Raw genomic sequence first — 17942 nt, 5'->3', positions numbered from 1 at the left:
GTGGTTCACCCTTTTAAGTATTTGGTTTAGCCTTTAGGCCTAAACACTCAGACTTCTAAATTTGAACGTATACTCTGTACAAGCAGGTGGGATGAATGGCGCAATAAACANGTGGTTCACCCTTTTAAGTATTTGGTTTAGCCTTTAGGCCTAAACACTCAGACTTCTAAATTTGAACGTATACTCTGTACAAGCAGGTGGGATGAATGGCGCAATAAACAGGGGAAGTAATAAAATAGCTTTCTCGCTTTATTTTCTGACATTCGGCTGTCTTATAGTCACATTTTATAGGCATGTTTTCAAATAAGGCAGTGTCAAAATATTTCTTCTCACTCTATTATTACTTCACCTGGTATAATTCCACCATGGGTGGGGTGCATGCAATAACACCATACGCATTAATTCCCATTACTTGGGCATTAAAAAGCAGTTTCAGAATTGAACTAGTATCATTTTATTATTATTCTTTTTTCTAAACGGTTATAATGCCAGCAGTGCATAATTCCGAAAGGAGGGGAGGGGCGGGGGACGCAAGCGCGAGCGCGACGTCGAATGCGGTGCGGCGCGGGGGACGCGCCAACGTGGACCGCCGCGACGCTGGGCACTTTCAAAATTGTATACTTACAAATCCGTCCATTTAACTTGTTCATGTACTACCTTTTATCAAATTCAACTGGGTGACTACTTACATATGTGCACTATTTTGCTTTATTACCCAAAATGGTTAAGTTTAAAAGTAGGTCTTATTGCTCAACGAGAAATTAAATAAAGCAAATTTGTGTTATCTCACATTCAATTGGGAAATAACAAAAGCTTGCGTTATTTCCGTTTGTGTTATTTCACCCCCCTATCTACACTCGACGAAAAAACAGGTGTGGAGACGAACAAGTTAACACAAAACTCGGTGGTAAAAATAGGCTGACTTCCAAAACGCATCAATACAATGTTTGGAAACTGTTATACTGCGGGATTCAAACTGTTTGTATATGCAGAGTTGCGACACATTGCAACCATATACATTGCATATTTTAAATATTCAATATAGCAATGACCAATTTTTCTGAATTTTCCATTTTTGAAACACGAATGCTAACCAATAACAAACGAAGCATCAACTTTGTTTCTGATGTGCTGATTGCTCTAGCGATGCGTTTCGATAACTTTTCGGCTGCGTTTTGGAACAGTATACATTGTCAATATTTTGTAGCTCGACGTTATGGAACCTCATACTTTGTACGTATGCAAAGCAATTGACGTTTTGGAAGTCAGCCATATTTACGATTATTTACTCTACGGCGTCTGTGAGAAGTATGGTAGGTGGTTAAGGGTTATAATAAAATTTATTTTCTCTAAGCTTTCTGTTCCGCAAAAGAATGTATAACATCATCAATGTTTAAAGATAGAGCCATAGAATTTTCAATGGCCAAGCATAGCCAAGTTACGTAGCCTGTCTTGTCCCATGAGTTTCTCAAATAGGTTTTTATTAATTTTAGTTTCGAAAATGATCGGTCAGCTGCAGACACAGGAATTGGAACAAATAACATGGATACAGTAGAAAGCAGGGCATGAATCACGTATGGCTACAATCGTCTGGACGATATCGTGTTGAGATTATCTTGCTTCAAGAAAACCAAAAATTGTTTGGTCGTTTGTGCGATATGATCAACTCGATTCCAATTTCGCTTCACGTAAGAGTAACAGTAACACAAATACATGAATCAGTGTTTTGACGACATCGTTTTGCCAGTATCGTTTGAACGACTGTCGTTTCAAAGTTACGTGATTCATGCACAGGACGACACAAAACATAGTATATATACATATATGGGCAGTTCCAACGGTCGCGACCCGTACGCTCCACATTGTTTCGACTATATGAAGGCAGGTGGAAAAAGTCATGTTTTCAGCGTTCTACGTATAAGTATATTGCTAAGTCTAACAATACAAGTTTTACTTGGCCTATATTTACATGTTTGGGTGTACAAATGTTTTATGTATTTATATGTGGGTCATTCCATACAATATTTACACCTCAATATTTTTTTGAGGTGAAATATATTTTTTTACACTTTTTATCGAAAAAAAGAAGACACCTATTTTTTATTTCGTCATGATATTCGGAAATCTCTGTTTTTGTTATTTTTTTTGGCCTTTTAAAACAATTATATTCAACAATTTATATTGAGCTCGAGGCCGTTTCGAAAAAAAAATTCTCGAAATTTGCACATCGATTACGCAGGTTCGGTCCCTGCTGAAGTCTAGAAAAAAGAAGTCTGATGAGGAGATGTGGTGATCTCCGAAATAGCTGCTATAACTTCTACCACTTAGACTTTGTTGCTTTTTAAATGTTTCCTAATAAACAATCGTTGTACAAAGCTCAATAAAAATATTGAAAATAAAATGTTAATAAAGCCACAATAACATTGACAAATTTATTTATATTTTTACCGCCCAGCGGGGGCGGCACATTGTTGATTGTAATAATTTCTATTATTTTCACAAGTTTGCAAATGCTTTTAACCATTTTAGTTTCCAGAAAATATACACACACTCACGTACCAAACAAATAAAAATATTTTAATGAAAATTTCCTAATCAAAATTACAGTTAACGGAAGCCGTCCTCAGCTGTAATTGTGTTTACTCGGACGGATATCACTGCGGTAACTGAACAGCTGTTCACTTACCGCCGACCGCTTTACCGTAATCCGCTGTAATTCTGGGTAGAGCTTGATTTTTAAAAGTTTTGTAGCTTACTCATTTCTAGTATAATAAGTGCATGTTTCAAGTGGCTAAAAATTTTCGTTTTAGAATATTTTTCCCGAAGGCGGTCTACATAAAAATAAATTGTGTTTATTCGTTATATGAAAGGAAATTCGGCAAAGAAATTTCTAAAAAATCAACGGTGATTTGCATAATTTGCAGGGTTGCATAATCAGTACTTTTAATTGCAGTTGCATTTCTTATGCAACTTTTTTAACTCATTATGAAATTATGAAAACATTAGTTAACACCTAATTCCTCACAACAGTTCATCCCCCTATTCCCAGCGTAAACTGAAATTCTCCTAAAAAACGGTCCTTTCCCCGATTCCCCACGCAACTGAAGGTCTGTGAATTGAAAAAAAATTCAATCAAGAAGAAACTGATCGTCGTTTCCAAATATTCCTGAAAAGAAACACCGCATAAAAAGCTGTTGACGTTATGGCAGTTTCAAATGCATTTAGAGGTAAAGAATAATGCATAAAATATTTCTTTTGTCTAACTTTAGAACTTTTCAGATGTATTTAATAGAAAATATGCTGGATCTTGCAAAGAATTCCATAGAGCGGGCGCAAAGTGGTTCCAAACCAAAAAGGAACAAGATAAAAATTGCAAGGAATTTGGCCTTGTCAAAATTAGTAAAATAAAAAATATTTTTTGATTTACTTCAGGATTTTTCCGTTTTTATCTGTTTTTTTTTTATCGAATAATATGTAAATCCGAGCTTCTCGAGCTTGTCCTCCGATTTGTGGCGTGCGCCTTGATGTTGTCACACAAAGCGGAGGTTGAACGGCGATTGTATTTTTATGAGAAGCTGTTTTTCATGGCAGAAATACACTCGGAGGTTTGCCATTGCCTGCCGAGGGACGACTACTGTTAAGAAAAAACCTTTTTTCTATATGTTTTGCGATGTTGCTTTGACCAGGGCTTGAACCCAGGCGTTGCGGAGTGGAAGCGCGCACCGCTTACCACTACACCACAGCGGCCGACGAGCGAGGATAAGCTCGGCCAAACACTAACATATGTGTAATNATGGAAGAAAAGGTTGTGATTGAAAAGAAATTGAAGGAAAAGTATTTTGGTTTTGTTTTTGTGTAGCAAATTTGTAAACAACGGATGAAGGAAATTTCAACGNATTTCGGATTTATTGTTAATTGGCTAGCCAAAATAAAGTAAGCATGGAAGAAAAGGTTGTGATTGAAAAGAAATTGAAGGAAAAGTATTTTGGTTTTGTTTTTGTGTAGCAAATTTGTAAACAACGGATGAAGGAAATTTCAACGAAAACACCAACAGTCGGTGTGAACAGCCTTCAGCCCAAAATCCCAAAACTTGTTTTCAAAGTGTTTTCGTGGTCGGTCAGAACACGGTATAACAGAGCGTAATTTGCCAAAGAACGTAAAACCACTACAAAATTGTTGAAGCTGCCGGCGCGCCGCGGCGGTAGTGTAGCAAAGCTATTCCTAGTCTAGATATGAACCACGTTGTAGGCATCATATCAAGGAGATACAATTAGAAGACTCCAGATGTCGCCCCGCCAGAAGAAGTTAAATATTGCGCCTGAATATATGCCATGCTAGAGCCGAAATGGACGACACGCCATTTCTTCAAATAAAATTAACTGCTGCTATATGTACATATGTATGTTTATACAAAACGTAAGCAAACAACATTTTGATTGCCAAGTCTTCTGTTCCCTTTCATTGCAAGTTGAATTATTTTAATATCTATTGCAAAATTTTAAACATAAAATAAAATAAAACTTTTTAATATACAACGCTTTTATAAATGGACTAAAAATTATAAAATAATATAATCTAAAAAAAAAAAATTTTTAAAACAAGCTTTTATTTAACCTGTACATTCAAAGGAATAAAATGAAGTAGTGTAACAAAAGATTCTTTAGCAAGAAAGTTGTGTCAAAACTGCGTACATGCATAATTGGTTAGGTATGTATGTATGCAGATATTTAAATGCTGGTTTGCTATTCGCGCGACAGGCATTTTTAAAAACGAAGTAAATTAGTACAAATTGTTAGTAATTTTCGTTAGAGTTTGAATAACTCCTTTCACTAAATGGCTTTTAGTAACTTTAACGAGACCTTAACTTATTTTATTTTATTCATTTTAGTGCAGTTTTGACAACACTTTCGTGCAAAAAAATCTTTTGTTACATTACTTCATTTTATTCCTTTGATCGAACAGGTTAAGTAAAAGCTTGTTTTTAAAAAATGTTTTCTTTACATTATTTTATTTTCGATTTCACATACATATATGATTTAAAAACATAAAAAAATCATTGCCGACGAACTGTTTTAAATAAATGTGAGGTTATTTCAAATTACCTTTGCGAGTTAGAGAAGGTCGAGAACGCTCCCCAGACTCAAAAATTAAGATAAGTACAATAACTGCCATCCCTAAATTGGCGCGTCAAGCGTCAAAAATCCTCATGCCCGTACAATTTGTATGAAGCATCCCACAATAACGCGGCGCTAACGCCGAGCAAAAGGAATTTTCAATTTTGACAGCGCGTTAAGACATGAAGTTGGGTGCTGAAAGCAGAAGTGAGAAAGAAAGAGGACAAAAGTAAGAAGGAGGAGAAGCAAAGACAAGGAGAATTTGACAATTGATTTAAAATATTTCATATTTTACGCGGTCAATCAAGAAGATGGATGTAAGAATTTTAATTAATATTTCCTTTTTACATTAATACTTGTAGCAATTTTAGAATTTGACAGAAAAACTAATTGAAATGGTTCAAGCGCACCCGTGCTTGTTTGACAAGAGGGATAACCAATATAAAGACGTGAAATACAAAGAAAAATTATGGGAAAGTGTATGCAAGGAGCTAAATTATCCGGGTAGGTAAAGCAAAATTTTATATGTATTTGTACATATGTAAGTATCTTCCAGATTAACTTTATATGTACATACCTCTTGTTTCAGTAAAAGACTGCAAAACAAAGTGGAAAAGTCTCCGGGATCGATATAGGCGGGAAAAGAACGGTGACGACCGCCCATCTGGCTCGTCCCAAAAGCTGGGTGCGGTTTGGAAGTTTAGGGAAAGTCTGGCGTTTCTATCAGACTCAATGGAACCGGCAAGGTAAATAAAAAACGTATTTCTTCCTCCTTATTATTGCAAATTTCTATTAAAAAATTACCAATTTTTTGTACTTCCTGGAAAATGCATTTAGAATAAAAAATATGCAGTAAAAGCATACATATGTATATATGTAACTAGTTGACAGTGCCCCAGTGAAAAAGTAACGTTTCTTAAGATGTATTTGTAAAAGGATTATTTTGCATATACTTTGTTCTTTGTTAACATATCTGCAAAGTAATGGGACTTTGTTTAATACTTATTTCATTCCTTATATGGATATCTATTTTACATAACTGCTAACATTCGCATACATCAGTATCTTTATTTAATCATTTTTCGTTACTTTATATTTTCAGCACAACCTCGAATATCGTTGAAGAAGATGAAAGCGTCGTGGAGTGGTTGCATGGCGAGAATTCGGATGCTTCGCCGCAAACACCCACTCTAAAGAGGAAAATGAATGATGTGAAACTAACGCAATGAAGCAAATGGGGGCGCACAAGAAAAAAGCCAAGCATGAAACCTTCTTTGCCTTGCTAGGCGAGAGGTTGGACAGGTTCCTTGAGCATGAGGTTGACGACGTTCAGGTTGAAATACTACAACTAGTCAACCGTAAATTAAATAAAAATAAGTAATTGTCAATTAAATTAATTATATTTATGTATGTATTATAGTACATCGATTATTTGACAATATTCGCCTATGTTTTACATGCTAAATTTTTGTTATAAACTTTGTTCAAAAATACATATATGTAGTTCAACGTATGTATAACAAAACGCACATAAACTAAAGCTTCAAACTTTGTACAAAATTTAGAAAAAATCAACAAATAACTATTTAAATTTTTTAATTAGAATTTATAAAAAAGTTTTTGATATACAGTCTGTATGTGGCTAATTTAATTTAAGTGTTATAAAGAGCAAATTTGAAGTCTCAAAATTTCCGTTGATTTTACGTGGATTTCCACAAATTTCGAAAATTTTGAGACTTCAAATTTGCTCTTTATAACACTTAAATTAAATTAGCCACATACAGACTGTATATCAAAAACTTTTTTAAAAATTCTAATTAAAAAATTTAAATGTTATTTGTTGATTTTTTCTAAATTTTGTACAAAGTTTGAAACTTTTGTTTATGTGCGTTTTGTTATACATACACTTGTGATCAGCTAATTAAGCCAGCATCATTTTGATAAATTTTGGCTATTTTCCGATTTTTTAGAATTTTTTTGAGTATGCAGTTTAATATCCCATCAAATTCTAGGGTAATTATGTGCAAGTCTTAAGTTGCTAAAAAATCGCGTTGATTTTTAATAATTTTTTTTCTGACTTCATGACGCATTTTTTTTATACAAAAAAATTGTCGAATTTATGTCGGAATAAAAAGTTGAAAATCTGGCTGAAACTTTGCAGATTTTTCATAATTTTTGCACAAAGTTTGAAATCTGGATTTATATGGTGTTTGTTATATAATGAGCTAACTTTTATGGAAAAATAATAAACATTAAATAAACGAAACCAAAATAGCCAAAATTTATCAAAATGATGCTGGCTTAATTAGCTGATCAGACAGATCTTGACAGTGTCAATGTTTAAAGAGCCATAAAGCGATACATTTTTGTAAGCAACATCTTATTTAATACAATATATTTATTTAATTTAATATCTATTATTATTTACATTAAAGGTGCTAACTCATTTTTCAAATCCAGTTTCATGCAAGTCAATAAATTACTCACTTGAAAAGTAATAGAATTGAAAAACAATTATGGCACTATATTACAGCCTTCAATAAAAATGCGTTTTAAAGGAATCCGCAGATAAGAAACTTCAGTTTTTAATATTTTTTTAACCACTATTTTCGTTTGTTATTTAATGTTTATTAATGTTTTAAAAAAATATAGCTCACCATTATGTAACAAACTCCATACAAATCACCTTTCACCAAAATCAGTGTTGTCCTGTGTGATTTATTTGTAAGTACGTATGGAAGAAAATTCACAAATCCGTCAGCAAAAGAAGATTATCAAAAATCAATGGGATTTTTAGTAGCTTCACACTTGCTTTTTCTTACCCCCAATTTTAATGAACTATCAAACTTCATTCTTAGAATTTGAGGGAACAAAGAAAAGAAAGAAAAGATTTTTATAAATGTTTTGTTTTTCTTTTACAATGTTTTAAAGTTAGGTTTTTATGGATTTTGTTAGAAAATGAGCTGTATTTTGATTCAAATTCACAAAAATAAACAAATACACAGAAGTGGCAAACAATAGCACTTTGTAATGGGGGTAATATTGATATGACCGGTACTATACATACACTGACAATCAAAAGTGAGTGCATGGTTCTTTTTATTTAATATGTGCTATGGTTTACAAGTAAAATATTTTTTTGTTATTTCTTTTATAAAAATATGATTCATGCTTTAATTAAAACTACATAAGTCAAACTTTTAAAAATTTTGACCTTTTTAATCTGAATTTTCAGAAAAATGTTGAGTTCGCAGATAGATCAGGTTTTTATTTCTAGTAAAAAATCGCGTTGATTTTTAATGAATTTTTTTCCGACGGATTTTGCGGTTTTATGCAAATGTATAACAAGTGCAATTTATAAAATATAGCGCTATTTTTTGTAATTTGGTTTGCAAACGGTCATGCGCATTTTATTCTAGAAGAAATTCCCTTTTATATGGTAAAAAGTGCAAAAAGCCGTCAGCAACAAAAAATCATAAAAAATCAACGCGATTTTTTTGCCGCTTAAAACTTGTACTTGTTTAACTAGAATTAAGAAACCAATCAATCTGCGTACTCAGATTAAAAAGGTAAAAATTTAGACGAAAATTCCTTGAGTTTTCCTAAGTTCTGTATAAAGTTTGATAGTTTGACTTATGTAGCTTAAATTAAAGCATGGACCATATTTTTATAAAAATAGCAAAAAAATATTTAACTTGAAAAACATTGCAAATGTTAAACAAAAAACACCATACACTCGCTTTTGATTTCCAGTAAACAAGTACAGAACTAGCAGTATGTATACATTTGAATGAGATCTTGCTGCATTTTTAAGTCATGGCAACACTTTGTGACTTTTTCAGTCCGTACATTTATTATCTTAACAATATTTGGGGTGTTCACGTCTACATTTTGAGACACCATTTGGAACGAACTGTGAACACCCCAATTCATTTCAAAGATGAACTTTTGAGTTGGTTTTGGTGAGCTTTTGATTAGAATTTAAAGCGAACAAAGTTTTAGTTTTTGTATTTGTTTTCATTTGGTAGATAATTCGACTTCTATTAGCTTCCAAAGTTTATTTCTGATTTATGTCGAAATATAAGCCAAATGAAAACAAAAAAAAATATAAATACAAAAAAAGATTTGATTTTGAAAAAAGATTCCCTTTAAGCTCACGAAAAGTAGTATTATATGCTATTGACAGCTAAAAAGCTGACATCTAAAAATAAAAAATATTGTCCCATGACCCTCGGCGAATCTACTGCAACGCCTTCGCGATTCCTTTGCTATGTATTGACTGCCACCGAGCCAGTAAAGTACCTGCATATATATATGTATATAATTATATGCATAAATATTTGTTAGACATGATGGATATGTAAATACTTACTTGGGGTAACGATTAGTGGAAATTTAAATTCGTATGACAGAAATCAAGCAAATGCATATAACTTCAGCTTCGCTGCATTCAACGAGAAAATTTACTGAAATACATATACATAAATGACATTAGTGTCAAGAAAATTAAAACTAACATCAGTAATATTTAATGAGAGCATTTGAAATTTATTGCATTTTCCCGATTAAAAAATACATATGTATGTCTGCTAATAAGCGACCAACTTACCAAAATGAAAATAAAATAGTAGTGGTCTTCATATCTAAATTCTTCATTGCACTTCACATCTTAAGTGTTTCCAAAAGAATAATAACGGTTAATGGCCGCTTATGGATTTCCAAAAACAAAAGAAAAGCCCCATATTCAATCTGAAATGGAAATAATGAATTAGTGCTTTCTTTCCTCACATATGTTTGTATGGGTAGTGATTTTCATAAGTAAAAATTAATGTACATGAATTCGACAAAATTTTCCTTTAATTTTCATGAAACTTTTTGTTCGAATTCGAGTTGTTACGCATTTTCTTCCATGTAAAGTATGTTCGAAAATTCTTTATATAAGAGAAAATGAGCAACACTTTCCTTCGGGGTGTATATTTATGTAAGCTGTGAGAGACTGTATACTGGGTGTCCAATAAGTAGCCTGAAAAAATCGAGGAGAAATATTGATATTTTTTGGAAACATTGATTTTTTTTTATTAAATAACGGAGCTTTTCTGTTTTCCTAAATTTTTCATGGTTTCTTAATATGATTTATTTTGGAACGAATTTCCGTCATCCCTTGTCGAGCTTGTGTTGCTTCTGAAAAGCAACTATCTGGAAGTATTTTACAGAAAAAAAGGAACAAAGTATAGCCTTATTAGTAAATGCAGCTAAAGAAAACACATGAAAGGGCCGTTTTTTTGTTTTAATTAAAAAAAAATCAATATTTTAAAACGGTGACACTTTTCTCCTTAAGTTTATCATGCTACTTATTCGTCACCCTATATATATGGATGTTCATATATATAACCAAGGTGTAATAAACAAGGTGTGATTGACAACTCAGGTAGGCTCTCTTTTAAGGTGCTATTATGCCAAAAAATATAAACAAGCGATTCAAAATGCATACAAAGTTTTTCAATTTGACTTTATAGGATGGTTTCTTCTGAGAGCAATGTCAAATTCAATCACACTTTGTTGAATACATTTTGTATATAACTTACTATTCCACATATTTATTTACCTCTAGTTGTTTAAAAAGTACTCACGCAATATGTTTCTGTTTTGCAACGCCTCTTGTGGTGATGCATTGGCCGTATTTAAATCATTGCGGCTGACGCTATGGAGGCTAAAGATGTCTTCACTTTCGTCCGATGAAACAGAAGATTCAGTGGATAACAAAAGGCGCAGGTAGTTATGCAGGACTATAGTAGCCAATACAACCTAAATATGTGAAAAATATTAGTACAACTATATATGCACCTAAGATTTACATTTTAAACCTTCTTTGCATTTGCCGGGGAAAGTCCTATGCATATCCTTAAAATTCGCCAACGTGATGAAAGGATACCTGGTTTAAATAGTGTTTTGATACATACATATGTATATACGTACATCTTAGTATTATAAGAAACATTAACTAATACATATGTATATAATTTGGAGTTCAATTACCAAAAGCTATTTCAATTCTAATTCTGGCACTAGAAACACGTTTGTTAAAATTTTCTCGGGAGGAATCAGGTACTTGTGAATATGGCTTAATAAAGTAGTTGCGCAAAGGAAAGGCTGCGTCGCCAACAAAATAATGCGGAAAAATTTGTGTTGACCCAGGTAGGCAAGTAGCGGCTGGAAGTTTGATTGAATTCGTTGCTAACATTTTACCAAATTTGGAGTTTCTAAAAACTCCACCATCACTTTGGCTTCCATAAGCACCTACGTCAACCAAAGTAAATGCATAGTTGGTATCGCATGCAGCCATCAAAACCTTAATATTTTATAAGAATTGTAAGTTATATTTACAGAAAATAGTTTAGCAAGGTATATACTTACAATGCTGTTAAATTTTTTATAACTGAAGTACTGTGATCCGGAGTTTGGTGGACAGTTTATATGTATGTGTTTGCCGTCCACCGCACCTACACAGTTTGGCAACTTACATTTCTCCCAAAATTCTTTTGCTATGTCCTTCCATTGAGATTCCGTAGGAGGAGTAACATAAAGGCTCGATAAAACGTCCCATACTACGTCACAGGTTTCCAAAATTATACGCCTTGCTGTCTCCAGTCCAATCCTAAACTTCATCGAAATAATATGCAGCGAGCATCCGTGTGCTAAGTACCTATGGCAAATGAATGTCGTAAATGAATCCAGCAAAAATATTACAAAATACTTACTCCAAAGTAATAAACAGCCTATGTTCAGGCTCAATGGGTTGCCTTTTCGAATATTTGCGAAGCCATGGTTCAATCAAATTTAAAAGAGCATCAAACTGTGCACAAGTCATACGCGTTGTCTTGAAGAAAAGGTCTGGGTTTTTGTCTATTAAAATTTTCACACCTGATGTGTAAAACCCAGATGTTTTTCGCGTTTTAAAGATTTCTCGGTTCCCTTGCCTGGTATTCTGTGAAATCATTTCCAAAAATAGCAAATCCTCCAGTACGTCGATGGAGTCCATTTTTTAGGTTAGGTTTTCTGGTCCAGCAATGCTTGAACTTTGATGTGCTGCTCCTGCGGTGGAATTTACAGGATCTATTGATCTTAACAAAATTGCAATTGTTTTTAACTTTATATTAAAATGTGCACATATATTTATTGTAATATATGTATGTTACCAATTTCACAGCTTCACCTTTTCTGTGCACAGAACCGAATAAATTGAAACGCCAAGCAACGAACTTCGAGATAAAAAGAAAACGTAAAATGTTTGACGCGCTTATTTGGGTATAGCGCGCGCTGACACTCGTTGGCGCTAGAAAACCCAACGCTTGGCGCGCCAATTTAGGGACGACAGTAAGAGTATATTTTGCGAGATGCAAGTTTAATCAAAACCACTTGAAGGATTGAGCAATTTCGTGTCCAAAAAATAAACACTGTACGATAGTTAATAAGGAAATGGTTAATATGTTGCCCGGATAAGAAAATGTTTACTATGGCATCGATACTGTCGTTTCTGAATATCCACAGGAGCAAGTAAGATTCGCCACAAAATTTTTAAACTCTCTAACACTTTTTAATTTTTCTTGATTTAGTAGCCATTTATAATGGAATTTGTCAGCTAGAGAAGTGAAGTGATTGAAAGTCATAATTTATTCGTTGATATCGTCACTAGACACGAATAAAGGCGTGAGCTCAAAAGTTGACCGCGAAAAAAGGCGCATAAAAAAAGTTCAGCGAAGAAAGACTCTTTAACATAGGTGACGGCGAAGAAAGACGCGTTAAAGTATTTGACGGCGAAGAAGGACGCGTAAACTTATTTTCGCGGTCAACTATGTTTGCGGTTGTAATAGTATGTACATTCCGTAAATAGCTTTTGGCGAATAATGCTGAAGTGACAGTCCTTGGCCAAGCATAAAGCTATGATTACGCGTCTTTCTTCGCCGTCACCTATGTTAAAGAGTCTTTCTTCGCTGAACTTTTTTTATGCGCCTTTTTTCGCGGTCAACTATGTTTGCGGTTGTAATAGTATGTACATTCCGTAAATAGCTTTTGGCGAATAATGCTGAAGTGACAGTCCTTGGCCAAGCATAAAGCTATGATTACGCGTCTTTCTTCGCCGTCACCTATGTTAAAGAGTCTTTCTTCGCTGAACTTTTTTTATGCGCCTTTTTTCGCGGTCAACTATGTTTGCGGTTGTAATAGTATGTACATTCCGTAAATAGCTTTTGGCGAATAATGCTGAAGTGACAGTCCTTGGCCAAGCATAAAGCTATGATTACGCGTCTTTCTTCGCCGTCGAAACACTAGCGCGCCTTTATTCGTCTCTAGTGACGATATATGAGTACCTTTCTTAACTGAGATGACTAACCTTTTGAAATTTTTCGAAACAGTTAAAGAAATTTCAACTTAAAAGGAATAGAGCAAAAACAACATTTATGTGTATTTTGTTGTTGATTGTCTTATCTAAAGTGTCAAAAACTGTTCTGATTTTGAGCAAAAATCAAAAGTTAAGTTTGGAAACACATTGGTGCGATTTTTTTTTCTTAGTAAATATTGTTTGCTTCTCGAAGCATTGATTCATCATATACAAGGCCCAGAAATCAGCGTTTGTGCTTAGGAGTTAGGGGAACGCTCCAAACGTGGCTTTTCAATCGCTTGTTTTGTATGGGAAAAGGTTTCACATGCAAAAAGATTTTGAAAATTTTGTGAGAAAAGATTAAAAATATTTGACATCTTAGAGACCGAATAATTTGAAAGAAAGCCAAATCAGCTGCTCTACCTGTTCAATGTGCCTTGGGTAGTACATAACAATAGTTGCGTTCCAGATGCTTCACGATTTGCAGGTTTTTACAGGAAGTCGTTCCAGGTGACCACCTCCCATAAGGTTTATTAATGGAGAAAACAGCTGTTCCTGCAAATCGTGAATTTCGTGAATATCGTGAAGCATCTGGAACGCAACTATTGCAAAGAAGTACATTTGACTGTACTTCGAAGTACGAAGTACAATGGCTCAAAAAGAAGTACTGTACTTCCGAAAGAAGTACGGTTGGTCACATTAGGAATGACCCATATGTACATATGTGTGTGTGGGTGTACGTTGATGCACATGCATATTTTTAGTTACAACGTTTTTCTTATCTCATTTGGATGCACATATGTGTGTATGTATATTAGAGTGGCCTTAATGAACCGATTTTTGAAAACCAAAGGTTTTCGCACGGAAAAATATGAGGTTGGGTATAAAAATGGCTGCAATTTAGTTTGGCATCCCCGGAGTTCCGCATTAAAGTAGCTATGGAACGATAGAGGGAGTTCTCCTGATTGCAAATATATATACTTTTAGCCGCAGCAGGCTTCTAGTTTTTAAGTTATTTGTTGTTAAAGTTTGTAAATTGAACTAACCTCTCGGCGCTATTTCACACAATAAACACTTTATTTATGTGCACACTTCGGCAAAATAGTTGCATTAAAACCCCGGCCTGAGATTTAATATACAATTCTTAATTAATTAATTAAGTAAAACACGTTTATAAATGTCTTCACAAATGTCTTTAAATTTGCCGTTTCAGCAGCCAGCTCTCCATTCTTCTGCATAACCCTCTCTTCCGATTTCATCATTACCGCAGTCAACTGTTGTCTCTCTACTCTTTTATTTTTTTCCCCATCCTGTCAAACATAGCTGATGCCGGCGTGAGAGGAGTTTTAGGGGGGATTAGTGATAGAACTTTTCAGAAAGGTATCGGTACTAGTACTCATATAGAATACTCTAAAAAAGTATCGATGCCAGTATTCATATTTGCAAAAAAGTATCGATAATACTCGTACTCCCAAGTATTCTCAAAGCAAACGCGAAAATTAAACAAAAATCAGATTGCTTTGCTTTTTTCACCTCTTCCTATTTGTAAATTGAATAGTCATAGCTCCTAATAGTTTTAATCTGATCTAAAGGAGTTTATGGAATAAAATTCTACTTTATTTACATGCGTAAATTAAATGTTTATAGCAAAAAGCTTATTTCCAAGTTTTTAAAAGCTAATATTTTATAATTTTTTGACGCGTACATGTAAATAACTTTAGTTTGAAAATGAAATGCAAATGTAGAAGACGAGAATCTAATGTGTTGAAGCCCATTCTCTATTGGGAAAATAAGATCTCTTTTATAAAAATTTTCTTCAAGAATGGGCTGGATTTCACAACGAAGGTAGCATACATGGGTTAACGACGGCTGCCTTATGCTGGAGAGTGGCCAAGTTGTCGAGTTCATTATCAAAGGGGAGGCAAGATATTCGTTTTTCAATTATTTAAACATTTTTACCTGAAGCCAATGTTGAAATGACCGTTACATTTTCTTCTAGGTTGTGTAAAAATTTCATAACTGTGTCAAACAAAATATGTATTAATTATTAGTATGGGAGTATACATATCGTCACCCGTATTCCATAAACATTAATGTTTAAAAAAGAAAATTTTGGGAAATCAAGTTTGAAAGTTTTTTTTGCAAGACTTACAGCCAGTTTCACCAAATTATTTAAGTGAAAATTACTTAAATTTTCGAATTTTTGGTTTCACCAATCAATTTTAATTTTGATTTAAGTGACCTATGCTCTTCACTTAAATAAAAATTAAATCAGAATAAGAACACTCAGAGGTGTTACACGTTTAATCACCTGATTATTTTGTATCTGCTGCTTACTTGTATACCAGCCCTGCTTTTACAACCAAAGCTTTCAAAAGCTCTCAGTACAAATGAAAGCTTTCGCTGGCCTAGTCTGTTTTACAACCACTTTTTACTCACTTAAATAAATAGTTTATTGAAACTGAAAATTATTTAAATGAGAATTAAATACAAAATTAAATTAAAGTTAATTTCCACTTAAATAGTTTGGTGAAACTGGCTGTTAGGCTGCGTTTCACCAGATTCGTTTAAGTGAAAATTCCTTTAATTTTCGAATTTTTGGTTTCACCAATCAATTTTAATTTTTATACCCGAGCGCACTTGTGCACAAGGGTATTATAACTTTGTTCACATAACGGTTGTTTGTAACAGGCAAAACGAATCGAGATAGATATAGACAAATGTATACATAAATGATCAGGGCTGCCTTATGCTGGAGAGTGGCCAAGTTGTCGAGTTCATTATCAAAGGGGAGGCAAGATATTCGTTTTTCAATTATTTAAACATTTTTACCTGAAGCCAATGTTGAAATGACCGTTACATTTTCTTCTAGGTTGTGTAAAAATTTCATAACTGTGTCAAACAAAATATGTATTAATTATTAGTATGGGAGTATACATATCGTCACCCGTATTCCATAAACATTAATGTTTAAAAAAGAAAATTTTGGGAAATCAAGTTTGAAAGTTTTTTTTGCAAGACTTACAGCCAGTTTCACCAAATTATTTAAGTGAAAATTACTTAAATTTTCGAATTTTTGGTTTCACCAATCAATTTTAATTTTGATTTAAGTGACCTATGCTCTTCACTTAAATAAAAATTAAATCAGAATAAGAACACTCAGAGGTGTTACACGTTTAATCACCTGATTATTTTGTATCTGCTGCTTACTTGTATACCAGCCCTGCTTTTACAACCAAAGCTTTCAAAAGCTCTCAGTACAAATGAAAGCTTTCGCTGGCCTAGTCTGTTTTACAACCACTTTTTACTCACTTAAATAAATAGTTTATTGAAACTGAAAATTATTTAAATGAGAATTAAATACAAAATTAAATTAAAGTTAATTTCCACTTAAATAGTTTGGTGAAACTGGCTGTTAGGCTGCGTTTCACCAGATTCGTTTAAGTGAAAATTCCTTTAATTTTCGAATTTTTGGTTTCACCAATCAATTTTAATTTTTATACCCGAGCGCACTTGTGCACAAGGGTATTATAACTTTGTTCACATAACGGTTGTTTGTAACAGGCAAAACGAATCGAGATAGATATAGACAAATGTATACATAAATGTCAGAATGAAAAGAGAAATCGATTAAGCGGTGACTGTCTGTCCGTCCGTCCGTCTGTGCACACGATAACTCGAGTAAAAATTGAGATATCTTAACGAAACTTGGTACGTGAACTTCGAGGGACGGATGGTATTGAAAATGGGCGAAATCGGATAATAACCACGCCTACCTCCCATATAACGGTAATTTTAAGAAATACGAAAACTGCGATATTTTAGTAACTACTGAAGATAATTCACTCAAAATTGATACTTACAATGAGTTTCAGACGGAAAATATGAATATTATAAATTTTTGGAAAATGGGCGTAGCCACGCCCACTTATGGTTACATGTGTATATCTTGGTAACCGCTGCACCAGTTTCTTCCAAACTTGGCACAGTTGTTGGCCTTAGTACAGCATACTAAATGGCTGAAAATTTGCAATGAGTTTTAGACGAAAAATAAGAATATTACAAAATTTTGGCAAACTGGCGTAGGCACGCCCACTTATGGTTACATGTGTATATCTTGGTAACCGCTACACCAATTTCTTCCAAACTTGGCACAGTTGTTGCTCCTAGTACAGCATACCAACTGGCCGAAAATTTCTAAAATCGGACAATAACCACGCCCACATCCCATATAACGGTAATTTCGAGAAATACAAAATCTTCGATAAATTAGTAAATATTGAAGCTAATTTATTCAAAATTGATGATTGCAACAATTCTTTCCCAAGAAATACGCTTATGACAAAATTTTGGAAAATGGGCGTAGCACCGCCCACTTGTGATCACATATATGTATCTGGCTAACCGTTCTAGCAATTTGTACCAAGCTCGGTATGGTTATTGTGCTTGCC

General features: G+C 33.8%; 2 protein-coding genes across 5 annotated transcripts in view; one reads left to right on the top strand and one right to left on the bottom strand.

The window, feature by feature from the left end:
- LOC108358413 (uncharacterized) overlaps nt 1-17942 on the top strand; it is a 247418-nt gene that overhangs the window by 55189 nt on the left and 174287 nt on the right. The gene's annotated exons all lie outside the window — the stretch shown is intronic.
- LOC108358412 (uncharacterized) lies at nt 8808-12739 on the bottom strand. Of its 2 annotated transcripts, XM_017609736.1 has the most exons (9): nt 12311-12739; nt 11873-12235; nt 11529-11817; nt 11151-11463; nt 10979-11046; nt 10745-10919; nt 9724-9863; nt 9487-9580; nt 8808-9416 (listed from the first exon to the last, which is right to left on the bottom strand). In XM_017609736.1, the coding sequence occupies exons 2-7, from the start codon at nt 12151-12153 to the stop codon at nt 9859-9861; spliced, it is 1131 nt and encodes a 376-aa protein (XP_017465225.1). In that variant the 5' UTR covers nt 12154-12235; nt 12311-12739; the 3' UTR covers nt 8808-9416; nt 9487-9580; nt 9724-9858. The 2 variants fall into 2 exon arrangements, with proteins under 2 accessions (XP_017465225.1, XP_017465226.1); XM_017609737.1 differs by having other exon boundaries at nt 11873-12313.

Source organism: Rhagoletis zephyria, unplaced genomic scaffold (genome assembly GCF_001687245.7).
Source record: "Rhagoletis zephyria isolate East Lansing unplaced genomic scaffold, Rhagoletis_zephyria_1.1 Rzeph_scaffold_00250, whole genome shotgun sequence".
Taxonomy (NCBI): Eukaryota; Metazoa; Arthropoda; class Insecta; order Diptera; family Tephritidae; genus Rhagoletis; species Rhagoletis zephyria.
The sequence above is the reverse complement of the archived record's forward strand: the minus strand, read 5'-3'. Positions and strand labels throughout refer to the sequence as shown.

Bases quoted from the DNA above. Each gene is read 5' to 3' on its own strand.
- LOC108358412 (XM_017609736.1), bottom strand. From the start codon at position 12,153: ATGGACTCCATCGACGTACTGGAGGATTTGCTATTTTTGGAAATGATT. The intron at 11,818-11,872 runs GTAAGTATTTTG...CATTTGCCATAG, and splicing joins AGGCTGTTTATTACTTTGGA to GTACTTAGCACACGGATGCT. The intron at 11,464-11,528 runs GTAAGTATATAC...TAAAATATTAAG, and splicing joins ATAAAAAATTTAACAGCATT to GTTTTGATGGCTGCATGCGA.